Source organism: Hylaeus anthracinus, unplaced genomic scaffold (genome assembly GCF_026225885.1).
Source record: "Hylaeus anthracinus isolate JK02 unplaced genomic scaffold, UHH_iyHylAnth1.0_haploid 12001, whole genome shotgun sequence".
Lineage (NCBI taxonomy): Eukaryota > Metazoa > Arthropoda > Insecta > Hymenoptera > Colletidae > Hylaeus > Hylaeus anthracinus.
The window spans coordinates 1,710,570-1,737,341 of NW_026534348.1; the positions used below are offsets into that span (position 1 = coordinate 1,710,570).

At 37.3% G+C, this 26,772-nt stretch overlaps 1 protein-coding gene across 3 annotated transcripts in view; it reads left to right on the forward strand.

Moving 5' to 3' along the window:
• The window catches only part of LOC128890752 (synaptogenesis protein syg-2-like), a 259,753-nt gene that overhangs the window by 228,581 nt on the left and 4,400 nt on the right, over positions 1-26,772 (forward strand). Inside the window, exons 1-13 of one of the 3 annotated variants that reach the window (XM_054149559.1) lie at positions 1,047-1,509; positions 17,792-17,921; positions 18,886-19,094; positions 19,816-19,926; positions 21,108-21,314; positions 22,254-22,408; positions 22,590-22,734; positions 23,010-23,140; positions 23,273-23,432; positions 23,575-23,874; positions 25,329-25,628; positions 25,979-26,221; positions 26,571-26,731. In XM_054149559.1, the coding sequence (XP_054005534.1) occupies positions 18,893-19,094; positions 19,816-19,926; positions 21,108-21,314; positions 22,254-22,408; positions 22,590-22,734; positions 23,010-23,140; positions 23,273-23,432; positions 23,575-23,874; positions 25,329-25,628; positions 25,979-26,221; positions 26,571-26,731 (2,115 nt within the window). In that variant the 5' untranslated portion in view covers positions 1,047-1,509; positions 17,792-17,921; positions 18,886-18,892. Of the gene's footprint in view, positions 1-1,046; positions 1,510-17,791; positions 17,922-18,885; positions 19,095-19,815; positions 19,927-21,107; positions 21,315-22,253; positions 22,409-22,589; positions 22,735-23,009; positions 23,141-23,272; positions 23,433-23,574; positions 23,875-25,328; positions 25,629-25,978; positions 26,222-26,570; positions 26,732-26,772 lie in introns of those variants that run through there. The other 2 variants (XM_054149556.1, XM_054149557.1) reach the window with 2 other exon arrangements.

Sequence of the window (26,772 nt, forward strand, 5' to 3'; positions counted from 1 at the left end):
CGCATCTGTGTGAACCGTACATACCGAGGCACGAGTTTACAGTGCGGATATCGTCTAACGTGTGATCGTGTAAACGCAAAACGCAATGACGTCGTGAGCAACGGATCGTACTAGGGATTTCCTGTTCCAATATTATCCATTACTGCTGCAACGGAAGAAGTAACGATCTGCATAGTCGTACGACGTAAATCGTTCTTAATAATAACGTCAACGATTACCTGAACGACGCAATTACTTCTCTTAATGTTTGCGTTCTCTTTCCTACTAAGCTATACAAAATGTATAAACTCTGTACGAGTTGTACAAACTATACGAACTGTGTGAATCGAAGGTTTATAAATGATTTGTATGAATTATATAAATTATACGAACCACATAAACTGTCTAGACTGACACAAACCGCGATACAAATTAGTGTTGCATCGAGCCAAATCCTATCGCCATGAGTTCAATGACAACACTCGCGTATTATGATGGTACCGATGACAAACTATGATGCAATCGATGACACCCTATTAAGTAATCGATCACGCAACGTAATTCAACGATAACTCACTATCGCCCAATCGATCACAGAAAATGATGCAACCATGATTCGCCATGATACAATCGATCATTTCCATGCCGTGTATAAGCAACCACATTTCGGCAGAACGATCAGTTCTCCGGTAAACGGAGATCGCCGTCAGCTACTTTATCGGAAATGTTGGCATGCAATCGAAGCAAATCTGACGTTACTTTTTGATTTTACGGTTTCCGAATATTTTAGGAACATGCATTTTTGCAGAATTCTCCTGGCTTTTCTCAATCCTCTGGTAGAAGTTTTATTTTTAGGATTAAATAAAAAATATTGTTGATGTATTTAAAGAGAAGTAGTTTATTTATGTTACTTGTGTAATAATTGAATTAACTTGAATTTCCTTGTAGTAAATATTTGTAGTACGTTATCATTTTCTAGTTTTATTATATTTCCTTAGTTTTAATTTTATTTCCCCAAGACAGAACATTTATCTCGAAATACATTCGCAATAATCGAGCCAAGTGTGAGCCAGCTTAATTTGCAAAATATTTATCGTTCGGACAGTTATTGCCCGCGTCACGTTGCTGAAATAAGAATTCCTGGAAAATCCATTTCGACGTAAATACAAAAGCTACTTGAACCATCAAGCGACCCTTTTTTTGTTGTTGCTGTCTTAGCTCGTTCATAACATTGCCTCGACTAAGGACTCCCGTAAGCTAATCTCAGTCTTCGCGAATCCATCGTGCGGTACGGACGTCGCGTCGCGTGCGTCTCCTGATTATCCTTGGTCAACATCTCTGGTTCTCCTCATCTTCCGCTGACCTCTGCCTGCCGTCACTGACCAACGGCCAACCTCCTTCAACTACTGACGAATGCTGACCACTTGACCATTCTTCGCCACTTCCACGTGGCCACTAATTTCTGCTCCTTTGGCTAGTATCTTCAACAATGAAGACTTCTGTAAAGAGTCCATTGCTGTTTCTCGACAGGTATGTGCAAACGTTTGTGCATTTACGCTAAGTGAAAATGTGGAAAGAAACCACTGAGCGTTACTCGCCTCTGGTACCTTCTACGTAGGCAGATTTCTATTCTTTTCTTTTGCAATTTTTTGAAAATTTTTTAATCGGTAGACTTTGGATCTTCATGCAAAATAAAATCTACGTACCTACAAAAATTAAACCTAAATAGGAATTTACTTTACTTTCAATATGTTTGTACATTATTGTACATATACTGTGCGCATTTCGTAGTTTCTTGCAGATTCAGATTTCCTATAAATGCATAAAATCCGCGGTCTGGTCGTAGCCCTCTGCCTACAGTCAACCCTGACTAATGTATCAAATTGTCAAAGTAAATCTCCAAAACGTGTGGCTTTTACTCGAATCATTTATAGAGAAGGCACACACCTCTAATAAGAGCGAAGCGAATCTTTTAATCATATGTAAATTTGAATCGTGGTACAGTTGATACGTACGGCGAAGAAGATACCACTCGGTGAAAAGGAAACGTTGATTGCAATCGCGGTGCGAAATATAGCGTCCATTAAATTTCCATTCGCAATATCAGATAGTTCGGTAATGCCAAGTGCGTGATTACGATCGGTGCGCTGAATGGGAGACAGTCATTTGGTGACAGCAGCTATACAAGACGGAACGCTAAAATTCAGTTCAGTTGGTAGAGTACGGCAGCATTCATACGCCGTTGAATGTTGATCAAATGCATTGCACCGTGTATATCGAGTGTTCACTCGGAGTTGCTAAGTCTATAGATTTCGGTGGAGTTGTCACCGGCAATGAATCACCGCTGAACGGAGAACCGTTCGCGTCAAAATCAAGTTGTATCGTCAATTCTTAACATAACTTATTCAAATTCAAATTAAACTACGAAACCGTCAAAAATGAAGTTGTCCGTATAAAAATTTATTTATTAGGTGTAGAAATTAATTCCGGGCGAATATCTATGATATTCGATCGTTTATTATTTATTTGTTATTTATTTATATTTTTTTTTTTTTTTTGTAACTCTAGTTTAAGTGGAAATACGAGTAATTGATTTCTACACCTAATAAATAAATTTTGACAAAAATTCAAGATCGTAGGAAATACTCTCTTTAAACAAAATTAACTTTTGACTTAAACAAATCCGAACACTGCTTTAATGTCCCCGCGTGGCGCCAAAAAATGACCAACCTCTGGTATAGGTGAAATACGCGAATGATTTCGAATCTGGTTTTACAAATGCCAGTTCATATATCTGAACGAGAAATCATTGATAGAGAGGAAAATCGATACTATTCGTACGTACAGTCGCGTCAGTAAATAGGTCGACGAATCGCGAAAATGCGTTATTCGTTGCAAAATAATAAAAAAAAAAAAAAAAAAAACATGAAACGAAAACGAAACATAATTACGATATCGAACGATAGCGATACAATTCTTCTATGGTGAATGCGAAGAAAATATTTGACTGGATTAATGATAACGAATAAAAACATTTGCGGTAACGTACTAACGTGACTGTACCTGTTATCTGAATTGTCTTGTCCACCGACGCGTCGGAATGAATGGACCTCTATCGTATTTTGATTTAAGACTCCAAGCATGGAACGAGTCATATGAATTCAGAGTTGGGCACATTTTTATCCGGGTAATTATCAAGATAAAAATCGTGACTACTGTAAACTATATCGGAGTCACGGCTGCACATTCTAGGATTTAAAGGAAACACGTAAACACTACAATTTCTTTTATTTCCTTCCTTGAAAGATATACGTTTGTTTGTTGTGTCAAAATTTGGGAAAGAAATTTCTAGATCTGCTAGATTAAATGCGATCGTGAAACTAACGCATGCTTCGAAACCGTTACATCGTCGTAAAATGTACAGGATAACCAATAGTCTTCTCGCCAAGTCCTCTGGCAGCCTTGTTTTAGTGCCGATGCGTCAGCCATGACAGTTTTATCCGGATAAACGTTTGCCCAATTTTGCGTAAATTGCTCGCGACGTGTGCGCACACAAAATTCTCTACAGACTGTGGCGACATAATTATGACACGATAACAATGCTTTTACAAACCATTATTTTCTGAGGAGCTAATGCCGTTGTGGGACATCATTCGCCATAAACAAATGTCAACAAGCTCTCCATTAATCGAACAAGCTGTTCTAATTTGCCAAAAACGTCGAAATTATTCCGGTGTGAAAGCATTACGGAACATTTTATCCATTCCAAGGTGACTTGCAAGTTTTCCGCCCACTGTAAATATCTTTTTTTTTTTTTTTCATTTTATTTATTTTACCGAAAGTTTCACTGCGTCATTTTTGCCCGGTTTAGGAGCATGTACACCCTGTACACGTATATACCGTATGCAATTAGGGTTACGATTTAATCACAATATAATTTATCACTCGTCCTTTATCCGAGTATCAGGTGCGTTTGTGTCCCTAACATCGTTTCTGTATGATCATTAATTGAAGGAGATTTGGGGGGTTCCGAAATGAACGTATTTTGGTAATTTAAGATTTACGTATATGCAGAACGTGATTTACTATGACAACGACAAGGTAACTGGTAAGAGGGGTTGTTAATGATTTCCCTTAGCAGATTAGTGTCGTTAACTGCGCGGAATATTTACCTGCTATTAATTACTAGGAAATTAATGAGTCTCTGTGAGATTTAATTCAAACGTTTCTAAAAATATTTTTTGTCTTAACAGATTTTTTCATATGACCATAAATAACGGGAGATAGTCAAGGTGGTCACGATTATTGCTCCACGCTGTAATACGAGCAGCAACTATCGAATTTTCAATAATTATCAAATTTCAGTTCCTTGTCCAACAAGTTGAGACGTCACAATCTCAACTTTTGATGGTCATTACTGTGATAAAACGCTAGTGGTAATAGTGAATATTCGTTACTGCTACACTCGAGCATGGAACTACTTTTGACACATTAAATCACGCGAATAAAACTGGAATGTATATATTCGACTCGTAAACTGTGCGTGGTGTAAAAAATCTTATTGATTTTCATACTTTTACGACGAATACTTCCCATATGTGTCCCCAGTAAGAATGGAAAAAGTCAGAAAAGTAAAGAAAGTATAACAGTGAATAGGTCAGATAAAAAAATACGTGTTTTAACACGGCTGCTTTTATATGCACGTAAAGGAACCGTTGAGATAAAAATGTACTTGCTTCTGCGGGGAAACGATCTACCGAGTTTCTCCCTTTGAGAAAGAATACCCGTCACTTGCATGTATCGATTATCGTGCGACGCGGCGGCCGCTCAAAAGAAGAAACATATTCTGTAGCTACACACCGTATACAATACAGAAACAAGTGGACACGGTTTAAGGGATGAATTCAGCGTACAAATAGTAGATAAAGTTCCTGTAAACATTTGTCCTATTTCATTTCGTTTCCAAGTTACAAGCACTTTTTAATTTCTTTAATTTAAGCCTCATTCGATGTCTATTTATTTATTTTTTTATTTCTATTTATTCCATTTTTTTTCTTTTTTTTATTGGATCACCTTTTAATTTCCATTTATCGAATTTTTGTATACAAGTCAAGCGAGTGTTTGCCCTATATCGCATACATTTTGTTTCATCTATCAAAAGAGAATTTGTTTGTTATTTATTCGTTACTTTAAATAATTCTCCAAATCCCCACATAAAAACAACACACAGAAATCAAATCGAATTTATTTGTATTACGCAATGAAAGATAAACATTCGAGGCCCTCGTTTTTAAATTCTGACGTAGCGGAAATATATTAATTAAATAAAAGACAGGTATCCAGCTGTAATCAAATTTAAAAAGAAATCAAATTGATAAGCATCCTTCGTAATTAAATACTTTTAAGACAAAACTTACGGATAATTAATTCTATGCTAAAATCGATAGACCCATTAAAATACCAAAGTTCTAAATTATTGCGTGTTTCAATTTGTTCTTATCGTGTAAAATAATTTCCACTTAACTCTCTTAAGTGCAATTCGGTGTTCCACAAGCTCGGAATAAAACGCGTTTCCATTTCTGGATTTCCCGTCTGTAACGAAAGGGAACATCAAGACAATGTTCACGGCACAGGTAGATATCGAAATTGAAATTTACACAAATACCCAGATACAGGATTATATCGAGGGTCTATAAAGTAGAATGCTTATGCACAATCTGTTGAGGAAACTAGGAGTTGGAAGATCGTGAGCACACAACTAAAGGTACATTAAAGGTTCGCGGAGCTAGCCAAGCCAATGGGCAATCCCACTAGGTTCTCCACTAGAACACCGAGTCAACAGATTAGGATAGAATTCGACTAAAGTTGAATCGCAGTTAAGATAACTGAAAACTTCAAAGTATTTGTATGAAATCCACAATGATAATAAAGTTTCTAATTGCGATAAATACCAAGTTATCTACAGTGTATCGCGAAGAAAAAAGCATTTCTCTCGCAGTTCGTCTCTGTTTAAGAACATATAATTATTTTTAAATGCATCAGTAGAAATAAAAATACTGGTACTCGGATAAAACGATTCTAACACGTATAACGTTGGATTCGATGACTGCGCAAAATTGTAGATATTATACGAAGCTTACCCTGGATACGAACCAGTCGAATCGTATTCGCCGCGTTTCGCAGTTTCGCCCCAGAAGATTCTAAAATGCAGTTTAGCAACTCAACGCGGAATTCACCATTAATAGGATCGCGAAGGATTTGTCCAAGTTCTGCTTCATTTAGAAACTTGGATGCTAAATACTCGGAGGGGGAGGGGGGAGGGGAGGGGTGGAGGGGTGGAGGGGTGTGCGACATTATAAAGTCGCCTGCAGCCAAAGGGAAATATGAAACACGCGAACGACGAGAGCTCATGCGTCGACTCCATTCGTTGCAAGCATAACAAACGCGGCAAATGTTTCGATAAGAAAGGGTGCTGATATTCTTGGGTCGCTATAAAATCTACGATTAGGGCGAATTCGAATTCTGCTGTTAAAGTTATTTAGCTCTTCGTGAAAAATTACGCTCGAACGTTACTTTGCTTATTATTAAAAGATGTTTATGGTAAAAGTATCTCCTTGTAACTAGCACGGACGTCACAATGGGACCATAAAATATTCTGGCGAATAGGAACCCAGCGCAAAAGTTCCGTCTACCCAAGGAAGGACTTTAATTTTTCCAACATCGGGAGTCTCTTACGACACGGTACGGCACGTTGACTAATAAATAGCGCTATTTGTTCATCTTGCTTAATCGCAAACGTTACGTGGCAGTTGTCGAAGATTCCGACGAATGGAACACTAATTTCTTCCGGCATGAACAGTTTCAAGTTTCCGCGTGTACGTCTCTAATTAATATCTACACTTAGCAGTGTTTCCCGTAACTTCGAAAACCATACCGACGGCTAAAGTCCTCCAACGCAATCTCATAATAAAGAAGAATTCAGTTAATTAAAATGGGAATACAATTCCCGTCCTTGCTTTTGAGACGAGGGTAATACTTTTACCAGAGTTTTCCGTACACCGTGGAACTTCGGTAAAATTCCCTCGCAATAAACCCAATGCCAGTTCGGAAACTTTGTAGTTCCACGCTATTAGACTTCTTAGATCGTTCCACGTCGATTTTGCTCACAATCGAGCTGCCGAGAAGAAGCGAGGAAAGAAGTCATTGAAAATATTGAGCTTCAACGGAAACGAAAACAAAGCAACCGTTCGAGGTAACTTCCAAATGCTTTGAGACGCGACGGTCGCTCCAACTTCTTCAAGTGGAGCGGTTATTAAAATCTGCATTATTCATTGGCCACGCGAAAGGTTTATCGAAGATACGAACTCCGGTCCCATCTTCGCGAGCCGCTGAAATCGTTCCAGAAACGCGAAACTCTCGACGAGGATTCGTCTTACTTGCCGTCGCGAACTGAGAATCGAACCCGTTAGATTAGACAAAGATTGTTTCGTAATTATTATGGTACGCTGTTTTATACGGGATTCGGTCTTATTCATTGTTCAGTTTATTAATAGTGAGATATTTTATTTAAATTTATTTTTAAATTATGCAAATTTATGACGAAAATCGTTTCGCAATTTTGAAGTTGTGCTTTTTTTATACGAGATTTGTTCTATTTATTATATAATTTAATAATTACGATTCTGATATCTACCGGCAAGGTAACGATTAATTTTCCCAACATTCTATTATCAATTCTTGTCGATGCCGAATCTGAAGGAAAATGGAAATTAATGTCAGACTAGATTAATATAAGTACGGAATAATATAGAAAATTCTCGGTTGTATAAGCGAAACTGTTTGTTAATTCTAAATTTGTGCAAATTATACAAAATTGCAACACTTATTTCATAAAAATCTATTTTTAACTAAAGCTTTTCAAGATCGCGAATGATTACAAAGTATTTTAAAGTTCAGCGTTGATTCATTACCCAATCGAGGCTAATGAATGATTATCTACTCAACCAGTTCCAGAAGTAGCAAGTAGCTATCGATTATCTACAAACAGCTTAACAGAATCAGTTGTGCTATCGCAGGTTGCCATTCAGAATTACTGGAGCACAAAAATGGCTAGGGAACTGGGAAACAAGTTATACAGGATGTCTCGTATGAACTGTTATAAACTTCGTTAGATTCTGAGATTATAAATCGTTGTTGAAAGAAGAGTTTTAGTAAACGTTTATGAAAAATAATACATAAGTTCGTATTTCAAACATTCAAAATGATATTAAAAGCATATTTTAAACAGTGAAAATGGCTTCGCATTTATTGGACTGATTTATAAGGAAATAATTAAGATAAAAATGTGAAATATTTAGGGGTTGTTCTTATTACTGCAAGTAATAATTCTGCCAAATTTGAAATGATTTTGTCAATTTTTACTGAATTTATAAACAAAGAATTCGCATTGTTTTAAGCGAGCTTTCAGAGTTTGAGCTTTGGGGCTGCTGTACCGTAAAAAATGTTACAACGGTTGACAGTTTCATTAACTCCCTGAAAAAGCTTTGAAGTTCTGTCGTATCGAAGGTGTCGCAAGAATGGGTTTATATGGAGTCCTATTTGGCACAAAAGCGAATGTGAAAGGCGCTTCCTGTACCTCGGCGCTGATCTAGCCGCGGAAGCTTCTGATCTCTTCAGAACAGATTCCGGTACTATAGCGAAAGAAATATATCCCAAAGGGGATTGGGATTCCTCTTTAGGAGAAGATAACGGACAGGAAGACGGTCTGTGTAATAATCCTTTCAGATGTCACATTTGCATAGCTATGCGTACTGTTGTAGTTTCCATAAATCTACAAATATATGCAAGATATTTCGAAAGACAGATCAGTAGGCTAACAGAATAAATTTCTTATCCGTCCTTTTGATTCTATTAAATCTATTATTATAAAGAATGAACGTAATAGATTGTCAATATTCTGAAAAACTACATATACCTTTTGGCGATATTTAGAACGTCCTTATCATATTCGCGGTATCATAAATGCGTAAAATCCGCAATCCTAGAGTCCCTTAAACATCGTTATAGGGTCGCTATACAATTCGTGTAGAACTTTAATTAACTATAAGCACGATCCACACTAGGTACTTGCGGGACGACCTAGCAATAAGTGTTGCATAAATTGCAATAATCTACGTTCCAAATTCAAACTCAATTTCGTGTGACTAGCGAGTAAGAATTGTTCAGCCGATTAGGTAATGCAATTACCGTCGACCTAGATTGTCGCAGGAACTATTTCGGACCACTTTAATTCTCTGCGTCGAACGCCGGAAGACTTTCCCGAAATTGAATAGACCGTACGACTACATCGCGAGGAAAATAGTACACGCGAAAAGTGTCGTCGCCGTTTCTGTTTGACAACCGTGGAAATTAATTCTCTGATTGGCCCATCTCCGCGACGTTGCGCAGATTGAAGAAAGAGATTAGTTGACTTAGGGGGCCGTTCATTAATTACCTAAGGGACCTGAGATTGAAGGGGTGGTTTAAAAAATCTTCACATGACCTTACCTCGGGTGGAGAGGGGCGAAAGGAGAGAGCTATTCTTAATATTTTAATATTTTAATATTTTACTACGAGTCGAAATTCGTGCGGTGCGTTTCCTTGCTTCAAGACTGTTTCTTAACTTTAATAATAACACGCATTTTCCAAAGATCATATAAGCGAGCATGATGATAATCTACACTTTTTTTTTCGATACATGCATAAACGTACGCAGTCTATTTATCATCATCGTAAGCGCTACTTATTTTTTATATACACGGCATCAAATGCCAAACGGTCGAATAACGAGACTCCACGGACCGTGAAACGACGATAAAATAAAATAAAATTTAACAACGGTTTCCATTGCATGAAATTCACAGTCGAGAAGATTTATTGCTCGCCAAATACAATCTGTTTCCTTTCACTCCCGTCTAATGTTAGGTTATCGTATACCTCACGTGTGGATTACCAGGAAAAAGCGCCCGGAGGTAAACTGTTGGTTGCTTCAGCTTTTCCCTTCGCATTTTTGGCGGCTGATGTGTGTCGTTGTCATCCCCTAACGTTGATTGGCAATCATAACAGGCATAGTCGGTTCCCGTGTTACCAGCGAGCTTGCGCAGTCACCAGTTCGGGTCACCAACGAGACAATTCGCCTTAGGCGGTTCTCGACACTCCAACCGCTGACTGCTGAATCCTCGTTTGCCAAGGGAAATCTGAATTATCTGAGTAATTGTCCATACTGGATGCTCTAACGGAGATCTCGAGCTGATTGCATCCGCACAGCGCGCGGAGTAACTTAATATTTACAATTTTCTTTGCTTTGGTGCCTTGGAACTCTGTGTATAATGATACGATAGATAAAGTAATCGAGGTATATAAGTGCGATATGTCACGACTCCGTTATTAGCGCATTTGGAGAAAAATGTCGGAAGGAAACGATGAATGTACTTCAAAATACTTTTTTTTTTATTACCGCAATGGTGCACGTGGAATCGATAGTAGCATTATTTATTTTGTAATGAGAACGAATATTTTTTGCAAAAAATGAATATTGTTACTATTATTATATGATAATTATTCACAGATCTTACTTGACATCTTGATCCTTCAACAAACTGATGTTTCGATAATTGTCTAAAAGTATCTTTAAACATATTCATTTAAGGAGTTAAATCCACAGTTGCACCAGTTTGAATTGCTACGAGTAGATTCTTTAAAGTTTTTCTTCTTTTGAACTTATCATGTTAAGTTATTAAAGACAGCATGAAGAAACCTTTGTTTGGAAAGCAACGAATTGTTGAGAGTATTTGCATACTTACAAGCGAGGGTAGTAATTCGAAGCAATAATTCCAACGTCTTAATCACCAGCGTCTGAATGCGGTTTAACAGGATGTATAAGCGTCTCTTATCCCTCTTTACGTCTCTAACGGATTAAAACTAAAGACGAAGAGCTCCTGTCAACGGGGTTGGTCGGTGAAAGACGTTTAACGTCGAGGACATCCCCTTTAGTCGACTTCGTTCTCGTCTTTTAGTATCTTGTATACGAAATAATGCCAAGTAAATTTCGTTACTTCGAATTAAGTTTCATTTTTAATAACACTTCCATTTCAGACGAAACTGTGGTGAACGATATCCACCGTTTAGCATCCGGTAGTTAATTACAAATCGTGTTCAACCTCTTCAAGGACATTGACAATATTGATATGTGCAAGTTTAGTGTCTTTAGTAATAGTAGCCTATTTTTTTGAAGCCAAATATAATTTGAATTATAAAAGGTTAAATTGTTCATACGACTGTCTAGTATTTTATTATTTAATACCTATTATTTTATGTACTTTAGTAAATTTATCTACTTGCAACAGACTTCGTGTATCAGGTGCAAATAAATACCATTAGTTTCGCAATTTTCTACCGCGTGTTCCTTATCCAGTAACGACTGAATTTTTGTTCTTCGTTTTTCCTGCACTTAAGGGCGTTAAACTGTTGGTAATTAAAATTAAATTAAAAGATGTTCAGTTAGCTTACCTTCGTCCTTTTCCCGCAGAAAATTCTCTGAAATTGAGAAAAATGTGAAAAAGAAAAATGGACTGAGGAGAACATAAATGAGCCCTTGAAACAACTATTTGAACGCAAAATGGCAGGAAAACACACCGCTGAGAGTTTATCATGATCCTAAAACCACTTTAAGAGATCAACTTGGAGTAATTCAATCTGGTGACACCGTGAATCTTTCTTCTCAAATAGTCATATTTAAAAAGGCTTAATGCAATATTAAAATAGCACTTGGTTCAAAAAATATCGATTAGGATATCGATAGGAAATGCAATAAGAGATATCGACATTAGAAATCCAAGCATTGAGTGTTTCTTAGGATACTTTTTTTTAGAGAGAAGAATTTACGTAATGTAAAGATTTCTGTGGTTTCTGTGTTTCAAGGTTTACAAACATTTTTAAGTTTCCCTCGTCAAATGCAAATATATAAATTATACCAAATCATAGACACCCTTATATATTTTTTAAATGTTTTCAATTCTGAGCACACGAATTCACGTGAAATTTCGTTAGATAACCCGCATAATAAAATATTCTGCAAATTGTGGGGCCCCTTCATCGAATAAAAAGTTTTAATGAATTTTTTCGTAAAAGTTGGCTGTATCAAATTGGTTGCCCCGATCATGTTTTTCGAGTGTTTTCGATTCTGGACGAATAAATTCACATGGAATTTTTACAGCATCGACTCTACGTCGAGGGAAAGTTGTGTAGCAACGACCACTCTCGATTTTATACAACCTACATTATTCTAGAGATCACTCAAGTTTTTTTACTGTAACTTTTATATCATAAATGTCTGGTTCTTGGTGTATTTATGGTAACGCACAATCAAGTGTAGGTGTTACGGAGGAGACCTTTATAAAGCTCGCGAACCGTTGTATAGATGGTAAGTTGGACGATGGTAAAGTTGGACGAGAAAGGGAATGGTGAAAAGCAAACACAGAGAATATATTTGCCTGCTAGTAATTCCATTCGCAATCTGACTGCGTTAGTGATAACGTCCCAGCAGGCTGCAACGTCTGTTTGTTTATTGGGATCGTCGACCTGAAGATGCTGCCACAAGGTATTTTAGAGGAGAGCGGCCGTTAGTGCTTGCATTTAAGATATGCAGATGTTTCTTTGGTTACCAATGGTAAACGGATTATGGAGGTTGAATAACGATCCAATCAACGTACTTGGAAAAACAAAAGTTTCGTTGGAATTTTATTCCAACAGTGTTCCAAGTTATCGGTGAGAAAGAACGATTAACGTGCTTCCTATGTAATTGCTTTTAACCATTTCAATATTGGATGTAGAAATTAATTCTGTGCCTTTCCAAGGTAAACTTACCATTTATTTGACAAGAAAAACTAATGCAATTTATAGAGGGTCTCACCACGTGGAGGTTGCTGCGAGCGGAGACCCGATACAACCTTAGAAACTAAGTGCGAAAAGACGAAAATAGAAGGACATTATACTTGACCGTAATTTGATATTTGATTAGGATTCTTGTGACTATAAAATGACAGTAATTGTTAACATTGAACGGACACGGTAGGAAACTCCGAAGCAGATAGACTAACTTATTGTTGTTGAAACATGCCCCGTAAAGTTTTGTACTGACAACCTTGTTAGAATTTAGACAGTCCAGCTTTGGTCTAAGCTGTGTAATCTCGAATATTGCGTTCCTTCGATAATCACGGTACAAACTAGTATTTGACTTACTAGACAGCTGATTTGGGTAGTTAGCCTTCGGAAGCCAATTCAATTTCGACCAATATTGTCTGTCGAGTTCCACGAGTGCGTAGTTCTATAGTATACAGAACATTCAAGGCGGTATTGCTTTTTTTTATTTACAAATACAATAACTTACAATTCTAGGTCAGCCAAATGTGAATAATTGAACAGTATTAGAATATGTACGGCCATCCAAGGTTACCATTTCGATGGATTAAAGTAAATTGAAATAAACAAAATACAAATCCATTGATATAATTTTTGGTGAGACACTTATTAAGCAACTGTAAAACTCGCAATTTTCAATATTGTTTTAAATTCTTCAAAATACACGTGAACGTTGCTACAAAAATACAATAGATAGAAATTTCAGTGAAAAACATGGTTGTCCAAAATATCCAATTTTGTATGAAATGGCCTCGCAAGCAATGAAATTGTGTTAGTCACCCCCTCGATGATGGTGTTTAATGAAAATGTAAAGCGCCATAAATATCTTTTCGATTTAATTTGGAACATGGTAGTTTTCCTAAATTATCGACAAGTATTCATTCTGGTATGAAAATGTTCAACGTAGTTTGAATATTGATGGGGCTGCTTCGCCACCAGAACGCTTAACAAAACAACGTAAAACTAATTTGTCGCCGCTGCCAACACCGTTTAACGTATTTTAGTGAAAATATCCGAAAAGCCGTCGGAAAGAACGGAGGCGTAACGCGAAGAAGAGGAGCTGGTTACCCTAAAAAAATTAGTATCGAACGAAAATGCCAAAACGAATCAACTTTAGCCTACTTAGCCAACATACAATTTCTCTACTAATTTCTTCAGACGAATTATGAATCATTTATGAAACGAGGAAACATTTATCGCGCTGATTTACCTCTACGAAATTCGACGATACAAATAATCAGGTATCATCGTTCGTTACTCATTGAGGCATGTTTTCCGATTTGTTTCACTCGCACTGATTGCGTATTTTTATGCAGAACATCAAAATCAACCTGTAACGATCCGAAGTTTTGGATTTCAATTTCGTCCTCTGGAAACATTTATGCATCCGTATTAAAAAAAAAAAGAATAACAATTTCGTTTTTAATTCCTCTTAATATCAATAATCGATATCAGGGGTAGAAAATCTGCGCCTTTCTAAGATAAATTCATCGTATTATAATAACATTAAGTCGATATTAATAGTTGAATGCTTTTGTTTTTATAAATCAATGATACATTCACCTTAAGAGGGTACAGAATGAACTTCTTCGCCTAATAACATCAAGTAAACGATTAAAAGTGGAATAATATTTCTTTCGTAAACAAATGATAAGTATATTTTAGGAAGATTTATTTCAGATTTATTTTCTACGCCTAGTAAATGCCCCCCGACATTGTAGCATCGCCGGTGAAGTCCAAATTGGCTATTTCCAAGTATTGTCCTTTATTGCGGTTATTTTCACCGCTACCAATCGTGGCAATGGAATGTCGCATCACACCAGGATACCAGGATCGTGGTTGTTCAGATTTACCAATAGTTTCGGCATGTTCCGATGCGACCGAACGCTCCCGCGTTCTTGACATTTTTCCATCGCGAACAGCATAGCTTCGGTCACGTACCTCGCGTACCATTTGCGCAAATGCGACGCTAAAAACAGTGTATACGATTGCGCATACCGAAACCCTTCGGCTTCGTGTCGTTTCTCAGCAAAAAATTCCGTGCTCAACATTCCATCCACTGTGTTGGAATGTTCGTTCACATGAATCCAGTTGTTCCAGACTTTGTTATGAGCATATTTTCCCCAGGCTAATGTGTTGCATGTATTTTCATCGTATCGATATAGATAAAATGTAATATGTATCATACACACTTTTGAAAAGTATTTTTTTCTAAAGTTGATCGTTGATAGCTATATTATTAAACTTCATATCCAAATATATATATATACTTATTATTTCATGAATGGACTGGTATTTTTTGGTTTTCATTCGCGTTACATTTTTACTTCACGTTGAAATACACGTATTTCGTTGAATAATTAAATAAATTGTGTTCGTTTTGGTTTTTCTCAATTTAAAAGATTTTTCAATGAAAATATCGAAAGACAGAGCCATAACTCCGCCATTGCGAAACATTTTGTAAAAATAAAAACACTCTGAAATCGTCGCAAGTAACAATAAATAATACCCAAAGCTTTAAAAATATATAACAAACCATACTCTTAAAAAAAAAAAAAAACAAAAATCACAATTACCTAAAAGCGTTTTCGTCCCACTAGATAATCCAAATAATACAACGACCTCCAAATTTCAATCTCTATACACATTTACATGCGCGATTAGGTTACAACTCGTCACTTGTCGCGAACTAGCTAGTCAGTGGTATGCATCGAACTCACATTTAGGTGTTTTCGCGGAATACCGTGGTTCGCGTTGTTAACACGTTTGAACCTATCATACAGTTGGAAAAGCGTCCACCACAGACACCGTTACGTATGTAGTAATTAGAGTAAACCTAGCGAATGCTTTTAATTATGCGCAAATTAAACGTATCAAACGTACGCCAACCGAATATTTCGAATGCGACGAGGCATCCCGTCCCTCGTGTCGTTTCATTTTTTATGAGAGCTCTTTGTTTCGATGCACAACATGAAAGATGAAATTAAATCTAATTGCTCGAATGGAATTGCCACGCGACTGAAAAATGTAACGAAAAGTGTCGAGAGGCAAGAAGAAGAAGAAAAAAAAAAAGAGGAAAAGAGAAAAAAAATGTTCAGTCTGTAACGATGGAACCGCTTAGACAACCGCTGAAATAAAGTAAAAAATATCACGTGGATTATTCAGTTTTCAATGGCCCCGCGATGCTCGTACATATACGCAGAGAGATGAAAAGAATCATGTTATGCGACAAAAAAAATTGCACTTACACCATTGCGTCGTTAAAAAAAAAAAAAAAAAGAAAGAAAAATTACGTCTTGGAAAGATGGTTCTCGTTACGACATTCAACTCGTCTCTGGGTCAATTTTTTCTATTTCAACGCGAAATCTACCCGCATATTCCAAAATTTGATAAGAATCATTTTCTTGCAATTAATTCCCGAGGAAGAGATTCGTTTCGTAGCAATTCAATCGGTTAAGCACTTCGAACCAGCGAACTCTTAGCTAGAAAAAAATGTTCGTAATTCGAACATATAAAACTGTAAAGTTATTCGCTAATCGGAAAGAGGACAACGATTGCCAGCGAGTTGGGAACACCAAAGTGACTTCGGTGATTAAAATTTATCGATAGTGGTGACCGTGTCGGATGCAGACCGTTCCACCGGATCTCCTCGGGCGTGGACAGGACGGTGATAGTTTCTGCCGAGGAGTTAGGCTGGTTCCGGAGAAACCTAGGGAGGACCACGAGGTCGTTGGTCTGCAACGCGGGGGTTAGAGCCTGGCACGGTCACCTGGGGCGCTACAAACCCTTCAGTTTGTTGAGCCGGTTGGGTCCTTCAACTATCGAGCTATTTCGTCGAGCAGTTTCAGACTCTCTGTCCAGAAACGTCTCGTTTCTACCTGTCGCCATTGCGATGCACAGCGAACTGGTGTCGCGAAAAACTGGATCAAACCGGGGAGAGTTTACAGATTTTCCATGAAATTTTACTTATCAAGATTTTGTCGACAGAGGGTGAATTTTATAGAATATTTTTGAAATTTCTTTAGGAATCGAACTAAATCATTGTTGAAATTAATTGTCGTCATAGCTAGCCTTATCTACAACCAGGCGTTGAAAAGATTCCAAAATTAATTGCTTCGAGCCATTATATAAAGATTTCGACTGAAAAAGTTATATTTTAACATTAAATCTTACCACGACTGGACAAATGACTCTTTCCAAACTTTTGTGTACAGTTGTTATATAAATTCTTAATAAAAATTTAACGCAGAAACAATTTCCTCGCAAAGCGAATTAAAAAGTATACGAACAGGGATTAATTTTTGTCGGAGGCGTGACAACGATAATTCTGTCAGTGGCTACGGATTAATCAGAGTTCAGACACTTCTGGAATATAGAATTTTGGAGTGGTCGGTTTGATGCCATGTAAGGAAGTGGTAGAGGTGAAACACTCTCATAGAAGTTGGCGCCAGGCAGAGCACAGTCGTAAGATTTCTCGACACTGTCTGGCCCGCGGATTATCGGCTTAGCCGGCTACCCTGGTTGGCTGAGTTGTTTCTACGAGCAGAAAGGGGTAAACGAAATGAAACCAGCAGTGATTTCTAATCTTTTTGTTCCGCTGCGATCGGCCGTATCCGTAACCTGATACATTCTTTGTTCAGACATTTATTGAATTGCGACGCGCATCTACTGTAAAGACTACCTTCGCACCTTCTGTTTCTTATTAATTTGTATCATTGTATCATTGAACAAACGAATGATTGAATAACTGAAAATACCTTTGATAACTATAACCTGTATATTAATAATAGAATTCTTTAAACTTTGTTGCGAAAAGTACTGGCGACGACTATCCGATCAGTGTTTTCTGTTGCAGGGCCCACCGTAGCGACAAGAGCAGTTATTCAGGGTACAGCGGAGTTGCCGTGTGACATACGTCCCCCGCGACAAAACGACTCCGCAATTTTGGTGGTCTGGTACAAGAGCGACATCACGCCTATTTATAGGTGAGCAATCGCTATATTCATATTACTATTATATCATTTATATGGTTATTTCTTGTATTATTTTATATATAAAAATATAGGATTCAATTGTGACGTTTTCTTTTTTAATCCATTCAGCCATTTTGGTACAAAGTAAAATAAAATAACGTACACTCTTTCAAATATCAATGTCAAATTATGTCACACAAATCAATAAGAAAAACCATTTACGGATCGCAACGTTGCGTAATAATTCAGTGAGCTCTATCAAGACTCTATCAGTCATAAATGACAGTTTACCTCGAAGTTTACCAGTCATAAATGACAGTTTAACTTGCGTATACTAAAATTAGAATGTAAACTAAAAATCCCGTCTGACAATCGACGATTCAATTAGTGATCCGCTATAAGTAGAGACTGAAATTAAAAAGCTTACAGATAGCCACCTGGTAAATAAATCGTTCAATGCGCAGACGTCCAAGCGTGAATATTCTTCGCAAACCAAAAGTCAAACGACGGAATAAACTAGCTTGTATTCGCCGTACAATAGAATTTCGATAAATGCATGGAAACGAAGCCGAACATTCCCGCAAGTATCAAGATTCATGGAATGGTCAACGTAACTGCCCTAATAAAACGAACCCCGCTAACACAGTATATCTCTACCACCTATGGTCGCTATTACCTGATCCGTTCACCTCTAACTTTATTCGATGCTAAATAACCATCCTTTCCACTTATCAACACATTGAAACGAACGAGGTTCTCACGCAATCGTCGAAGTTGCGTTTATCGAACTTGTACTTCAGCAGCACCGATCTCTAACCCCTTCCGAAATTCTAACATAAAAATACCACATACTCAGAAACACCATGTACACACGCCGATTATTTATATACAAAGACCTGGAAAAATAAAATATAATCTGGTAAAAATTCAACACAAATCCCTCCCAAAATTCTAACACAAGAATGTCCTGTTTCAGTTATGACATGAGAGGCAAACATTCCGAGAAGGCTTCTCACTGGAACGACAAAGATCATTTGAACGACCGGGCGTTCTTCAGGACGGTCACGGAACCGGCTACCTTAAATATAAATCACATCGAGGAAAAGGACGAAGGTGAATACAGGTGTCGAGTGGATTTTGCCAAGAGTCCTACCAGAAATTCAAGGATTCATCTCACGGTCATAGGTTCGTATCGCGATTCAAACAAATAACAAAGTGTAATGCGACTAATTTTTGAATATGTTTGTTGCGAACTTTCATGCAAATTTTACAACGATAAATTCTTGTGTACTTAAAATTTCGTGTACGATCGATTTAATGAAACAAGACGAACCATTTTTTGTCAGCCATGGTAACCTTTTTAAAGGAACGACCAATATTGTTCGTCACGGTCAGTTGAATTGCCATACGTTTCACATTGGTCAAATAAAATCGGTTTATAAAGAACGCAATTAACAATCGTCGGCTAGTGAACACCAAACACGTAAAAAATAAAATGAAACACGCGAAACGCATAAATATGCCACGATTACGGTACCAGTAACTACGAATCCAGCTGTACGTATAATATCGAATCTGTAAAACAGAACGTATTTTTTGTGTAAATCTTGTCAAAGCACCTATGTACACAGAGAGGCTATATCCGTGCTTTGCCACACAGAAACGAGCCCGCGCTGAATGGGACAACATTATGCGATACTGGAGCGCATTTCCATAGTACAAAAATAACGGATATGCTAAATAGACTGAAATCTTGATGTATCGGTTCCCGATTACCCGCTTGTAACGCACGCGTCCCACCAACGATGCACAAATTTAACAAAACTGTTACGCGTGGTGGAAAAAAACAAAAACTCACTTCAGCCAAAGGATTAAACAAAAGCGCGTTTCGTCTTTCACGTTGCAGTGCCACCGCACAAACCAAACATTATCGACGAACATGGGAAAACCGTGCTGACAGTGGCAGGCCCGTACGAAGATGGGGGAACTATGAAATTGCAATGCCTTGTCTCCGGAGGTAAGTTCTACAGGTTCTATTTAGTAATTACGATAGATATCTACATATTCTCTTTGTATCCACAAGGTGATCGGCACACAGCGACCGATATATTTACTTTTTACTTTAAGCTTTGAAGATACCAACTTGGTTTCTTTAAAATTTTAATTCTAAGCAGTCCAGTTTTCTCATTTCAGAATTCGATTCGAATTTCCTCTATGACAATTGTAATTTTGTAATACATTAGTAGCTGATTCAATTCTGCTTTAGATCTGCACGTATTTCATAGGGCTAGCGTTACATTTTTAATTAATTCAAGATAAGATTCGTCAAAGTCGTAGTCAAACATGATATATCGAGCACTGGTTTAGTATTTTTTCCCTTTTACTTCGAAGTGCGTTCAAGTACTTGGTATTTTACCTCACGAAGCATGGACTACTTTCGCGTGTTTAGGTCAGGCGTTGAAGAAACCGACGCGATTCAACATTTCCTACGTTGATGACCACATTCGTCGTAACGCGATTTCAAATTGCCAATTCCATGGCTCCTCGCATAACAGCCGGGCGCGCTCGATCGACCCGAAAGACCGCACCCTAACCGCGAGAATATTTTTCGCACGACCGCTTTCACGATTTTTATTTGAGGTCCCTCCAGCGATCATACAATGTTTCGTTCCCTCCGATAAATTGTGTCTGTGCAAATAATCGGTAATGGCGTGCAAACACTCGTTGCAACGGTCCACCCTGTCTCTGTACATACTCTGCAGTGGTTCGCGACAACGTGGACGTTTGCAACAGTGTTCTCAAAACTGTTTGCGCTTTTACTAATACGCGAGACACCGAACGTATTTATTCTAGTCTGCGCGTGGGTCCAATAGCGGTTTGCGAGATCCTTGGCAAAAAAATCTTGTGTAAAAGTAGACCTTCAATTAAAGAGACCCTCGATTCAAACTGTGAGAAGAAGGGTGATATTTACGATTTTTTTCCCGAGAAAATTACAGAAGTAAAGCAAATGTTCGACATTTATTTACAAAGTATTTGAGAGTATTGAAATTCTATTGATTACGATTTATGGAAAGGCTCGGTTTGTTTCAAAAACTGTAGAAGTTGAATTATCTTTTATACAGGGAAGAGTATCGTATTCGAGAAGAACTATCGAATGAGTCTTACTTCAAATTCTAATTCATTCGAATTCTTCTTCAGGTCGTCCCGAGCCTAAAGTAAGATGGTGGCGCGGAGAAATGCTCCTGGACTCCAAAGACGAACCAGGAGAATTCCCTGCTCTTCGTAGGAATACTTTGGTCGTTCAACATCTCTCAAGAGCCGATCTTCACGCGGTATTTACTTGCCAAGCATCCAATAACAACATCAGTCAACCTGCATCTGCCTCCGTGGCTATCGAAATGCACTGTAAGTTTCTTTTACACTCCGTAATAGTTTACTTGAATAATAATTTCGAGTACAGAATTATTAGGTGATAGGAACGGTCTGTCGTAACATGATCAATGGTATTTATTGAACAATCAAAACATGGTTTTATCACAGATCCAAATAACTATTTGGAAAAATTTATTTCTTCCTTGTTAAAAATAATATTCCAGGAGACACTTAATACTTATCCTTTTAATACGGTTTCGCCTCTTAATAATTTATTGTAACATGACACGTCCCGTATCAGAGCTAGACCTAAATTGACTTGAAGGCATCACGGATCCTCACATGGTACAGATTTCGGATGCTTTCGTCCTAGGAATTTCGAGGGTGTTCTTCGTGGAATTCTCGTCCTGACGGAAACAGAGCGAGGATAGTTTATCGCTGCTCCGATGAAAGTGTTCGTCAACCCTTATTATTAGTTCCTCCAAAAAGTCTTCGAAACCACTTTAACCCTAGAATCGCATTCCTATCCAAGAAGCTCAGAAAGCGTTACTTTATGTATTAACTGTAGAAATTAATTGTCTGTCTCTATATTAAATCATTTATAAATCTGAGCTAGACGGATACACGTACACGTAATTTTGGTACGTTAACCCTTCGAAATAGTCAAATTTTAAAAAATATCATCTTATAGAGAATGATATAAGACGAAACTTTTTTATATTTACATTTGATTGGTTCGACGTTCTACTTAAACTAGAGTTACGAAAGTAAAATAAATAATAACTGATCGACTATAAAGGCACAGAATTAATTTCTACGCCTGATACACGGATAATGCTAATTATAAAATTTCGTGTAAACATGGGTTAAGTTTACGAACCCCATCCAATAATGTTAGAAGTACTACTATGATGGTAATGGGAAATAGAGACATAATGAAGCATTCGTTGACTCATTTTTCCTACGTTTCAGTAAAACCGCTAAGCGTGACGATAATGAGTAGCGAGCATGCGCCCCTTAGTGCTGATCGAAAGTATGAGATAAACTGCATGACCGTTGGTTCGAGACCACCAGCTAAATTATTCTGGTACATAGATGGAAGGAAATTGACCAACTACACGGAAAAGGTATTTTATTTATTTATCCTTTGGATGTTTCGTTATTTGATTGATTCTATTTTCAACAGCAATTTGCAAATAAATAAACAACTAATGATAGTATGAGTTACTATGTATATCAGAATGATGATAATTCGATGTATTACGTGAGATTATCATTAGTTTAATATTATTATTTTTAATGTTAAAGATATCCGAAGACGGAAACATGACCAGCTCCACGTTAATCTTAAAGCCAACTTTACGTGATCACGACAAACAAGTAACTTGTAGAGCGGAAAATACCAACGTCCAAGGAGGCTCCATGGAAGACACATGGAAGCTAAATGTTTTCTGTAAGTGAAACATGTATTACTCAAACAAAAAGGAAAACATTTTTTAAGAGTTCTTTCATATCTTCTTTTCTTTTCAAATTTCTTTTTCTTTAATTTACGTGTTTCCTTTCAACATGGCTGTTGTTATTTCTTTATTAATTATATTTGATTACCAATTTAGTATTATTGAGTGTATTATCAGGCTTGTATTGTTAAACATAAAACGTAATTAACTCTGTGACTATAGCGTAGGTGATTAATTCGGTTATAATAGTTGTAGATTTGTTTTCTTCCAGTTATTCCAATTTTGCACCTGGATCTTGGATCCAATATGAATCCAGACGATATCGAAGAAGGCGACGACGTGTATTTTGAATGCAAAGTGCATGCTAATCCTGGTGCCTATAAAGTAGTATGGAAGCATAATGTAAGTTGACACACTGAAAACTCTTGCAAACAGTAGAATAAATCTCTAAAAATTCTCTTTGCTTACCATTAGTAAAGTTTGTATTTCTAATTAATATTTTATATTAGCAAGAGTCTATATATGTCATTACAGGGAAACGTGATTCAGAATAATGCAAAGAATGGCGTGATAGTGCAACAGTATGGCTTGGCTTTGAGGGAAGTCAATCGCTCCCAGGCCGGAAATTATACTTGTATTGCTAGCAACGTTGAAGGAGACGGTTACAGCAACAACGTCGAACTTAAAATTATGTGTAAGTTCTCCACGTGTATATTCTCTAAGCTATCCATTTAATTGATTATTTTATTCAGAAATTATTTTATTTAGTTATTTTATTTTGTGCTGTGTGTTTAAAACTTGAAACAATTTTTAACGAGCAGTTTCATTGTTCGCAGATAAACCTATTTGCGTGCCAGATCAGAAACGCATTTATGGAGTGACTCGTCTCGAAGATGCTCGAATAGCTTGCAGAGTCGAGGCGTATCCTCCTCCGGACAGCTTTCGTTGGACTTTCAACAATACCGAGGAGATGGTTGATGTACCCCAAGCGCGTTACAAAAACTCCACGAGGCACACCGAGAGCGTTCTCACGTACAGGCCAGTCACGGAGATGGACTATGGCACAGTATTTTGCTGGGCTAGTAATACCGCTGGTCAACAGAAGAATGCCTGCGTATTTCACATTATTCCTGCTGGTACGCATACTTATAAATAAACTGGATGTTTATGCAAATTCATGTTTTCACGGACGCAGAGAAAATATTCAAACCTAAATGAATGTGTATGTTTTATGTTTTAAATGGATATTTTATACATTTTTGCATTTACACGGATCCTCATACATATTCCGATATTTCGATCCTCGGTCTACTTATGAAATATGATAGAACAATGTTTGGAACGAGTTAGAAACGTTCCTGGTTAAATTTCAAAAAATATCTATTGGAAATAATTCATTTCGGATCGTTAGGTTCGATGCATTCCTTTGAATATAAAATTAATATAAATTCATTTGGAATAATAGCTACTTCAAACAACGAATTATTTCATTAGTTTTTGCTTCGTAATTAACGAAGAGAATTTACTTTGAGAACATTTTTCCTATGAGAAGTTTTTCAAGAAAATAGTCGTACCAATGGTGAATCACAATAAAAATTCTGTACAGTAGCAACAAATCGAAAATAGTTCGGGATTTGTTGCGGAACTTCGCGTGCTGTACTTTGGAAAATCAATTTTCAAAACTTCTATGAAACTTGTTAGTTGCTCATCTACGCGATAGCCAAGCTATGAAAAAAGAGTCGAGTCAATTTCTGGTTGAATCAGCCTAAAAGAAAAAAACGCTGATACTGTTTTGGCACCACCCCCCTCCTCTACAACTCCGTCAAGTTTAATTGAAATCGGTGGTAACGAAATGGGGAGGATCTCTTGTTAGAGGGGAAGCTGAGTGGAATTCAATCGCTCTTATCTACGTTGAATGCTCCAGGCTCGCTCGACCGTATTTAGATCGGCGAAGAGAGTACAATAAGTAACCGTAAACGAGAAACAATCACGAGTAGAATACTGTGAGGACGTGTGGGATACTTTTACTTTTCTGTTTCAGTAACTCAGATGCAACCTTAAACAATGACGACTTGTGAGATACACAACCATTCCACTATAAATGAAACACCCTATATATTATACACATAATAATATAGTATTTATTTAGATAAATTCGTCGATCTATATGCGAGGTCATTTATTGTAATACGAAACATTAAATTTGAGTTTATTAAATTCTCGGTGGAATTACCGCAACTCGCCAGTCGATCTGTAATTTCGGTTGCTATCTATCAGGGGCATCTTCACCGCGCACCATGAAACATTCAACTAATCCATATTAAATGAAACACCTTGTATTTTTTCATCCATAATAAGATAGCTTTTGTTTAGACAAATTCATCGATCCACATGCGAGACCATTTAATGTAATACGAAACATTGAGTTGAAGTTTTCCAGTGGACTTAACGCAACCCGCCAGTCAGACTGTAGTTCTGGTTGCCATCTATCAGGGGCGTCTTCTCCACCCTTAATAGATAGCAACCAGAGCTACAAACCGAGTAACGGGTTGCATACAATCTTTAAGAACTGTAATAATATCGTTTACAGGTAAACCCGAATCTCCATACAACTGTACACTGTCCAATCAAACAACCAGGTCCCTCTCAGTCGAATGTTTTGCTGGTTTCGACGGCGGTCAACCTCAACATTTCCTTCTCGAGGTCTTCGATCAACAAACGGGAAGACTCCAAGCGAATCTGACATCCAGAGAGAATGCAGCCTTCACTGTTCAAGATTTAGAACCGGGCAGGGTTCTCAATATGATCTTGTACGCTGTAAACGCAAAAGGAAAAAGTGATCCTACACTTTTAGAAGGATTCACTCTTAAGGTTGCGGAAAAGCAAACTGGTAAATAATGCTCCAAATATTCCATGTATGTTCTGAACTGAGCTTCCTAGAAATATGACGTAGTACTATTTGAACATCTTCCACCTATAACAGATAGAATCATATATAGATATTAGGGTTAACCGACAGTTTTGTCTAATTTTTTACCCTATTTTTTATGATCTTTTTCAACGAGACTTGACGATACTCGACGATACATAAATACGTTTATTTAATTTAAAGATTTGGAATTCATCAATTTTCTTGACAGACAATCTCTACCATAGCCAGCTTGTGGAAGCCATATGATACATAATTCTATATATTTTCTTCCGTGTCTATTGAATTATAATATAAATGCACAAAAGTAGTACGAATTTTGTTTACAGGTACCCCGGTACCATTCGAGATCACCCCGTTATTAGGGGGTTTGATCGGAGTGGTTACCGCATTGCTTTTGATAACCATCACTATTCTAGCAGCTATGAAAATCAGAAGTGAAAGAAGGACTCAAAGGCCGAGTGATTTACCGTTAAAAAAAAGCACCGCGCCTAGCTCCGAAGATCTTTACGATACTGACGACAGAAATCCAGACGTGGTGCCAGTAAACAAAGGTATGATATTTATTTATCTCGGCATTTGTGGAATAAATGATCTTATATCGTAACACATAAAGTAGAAATACAAACAGGTCGAACTCTTGTCGTCAGAGCTGGTCTAGTTACTTTGGGAATGTCCAGAGTGTCTCTCTTAGAAATCTGAGTTACGACGAATTTATCATTTTTTTTTTTTTTTATTTTTTATTTTTTCTATTTCTTGGAGAAATCTTCTAAACAAGTCCCAGATTTCTAGGAACCCAGACACCCTATTGATGCAACATGTAGTAATACGAAACGGCCATTAAAAGAGAATGGTAAATTGAACAAATAAATTAAAAAATAAATTGAAAAAATAAATTGAAAGGTTCAGATTACCAATTGACGGGATCAATGTCTGGCACACCTTTGGCTGCGCAAAATACTCCAGATAGACTTCCGCCAGCTTCGCTTTCCATTCAACAAGTAAACCATCTACAAGGATTCCAGCCATATACGCACGACTATAATAATTATCCAACTTTACCAGTAAGTGAAATTTTTAATATTTTACTTTATTATTATTTTAC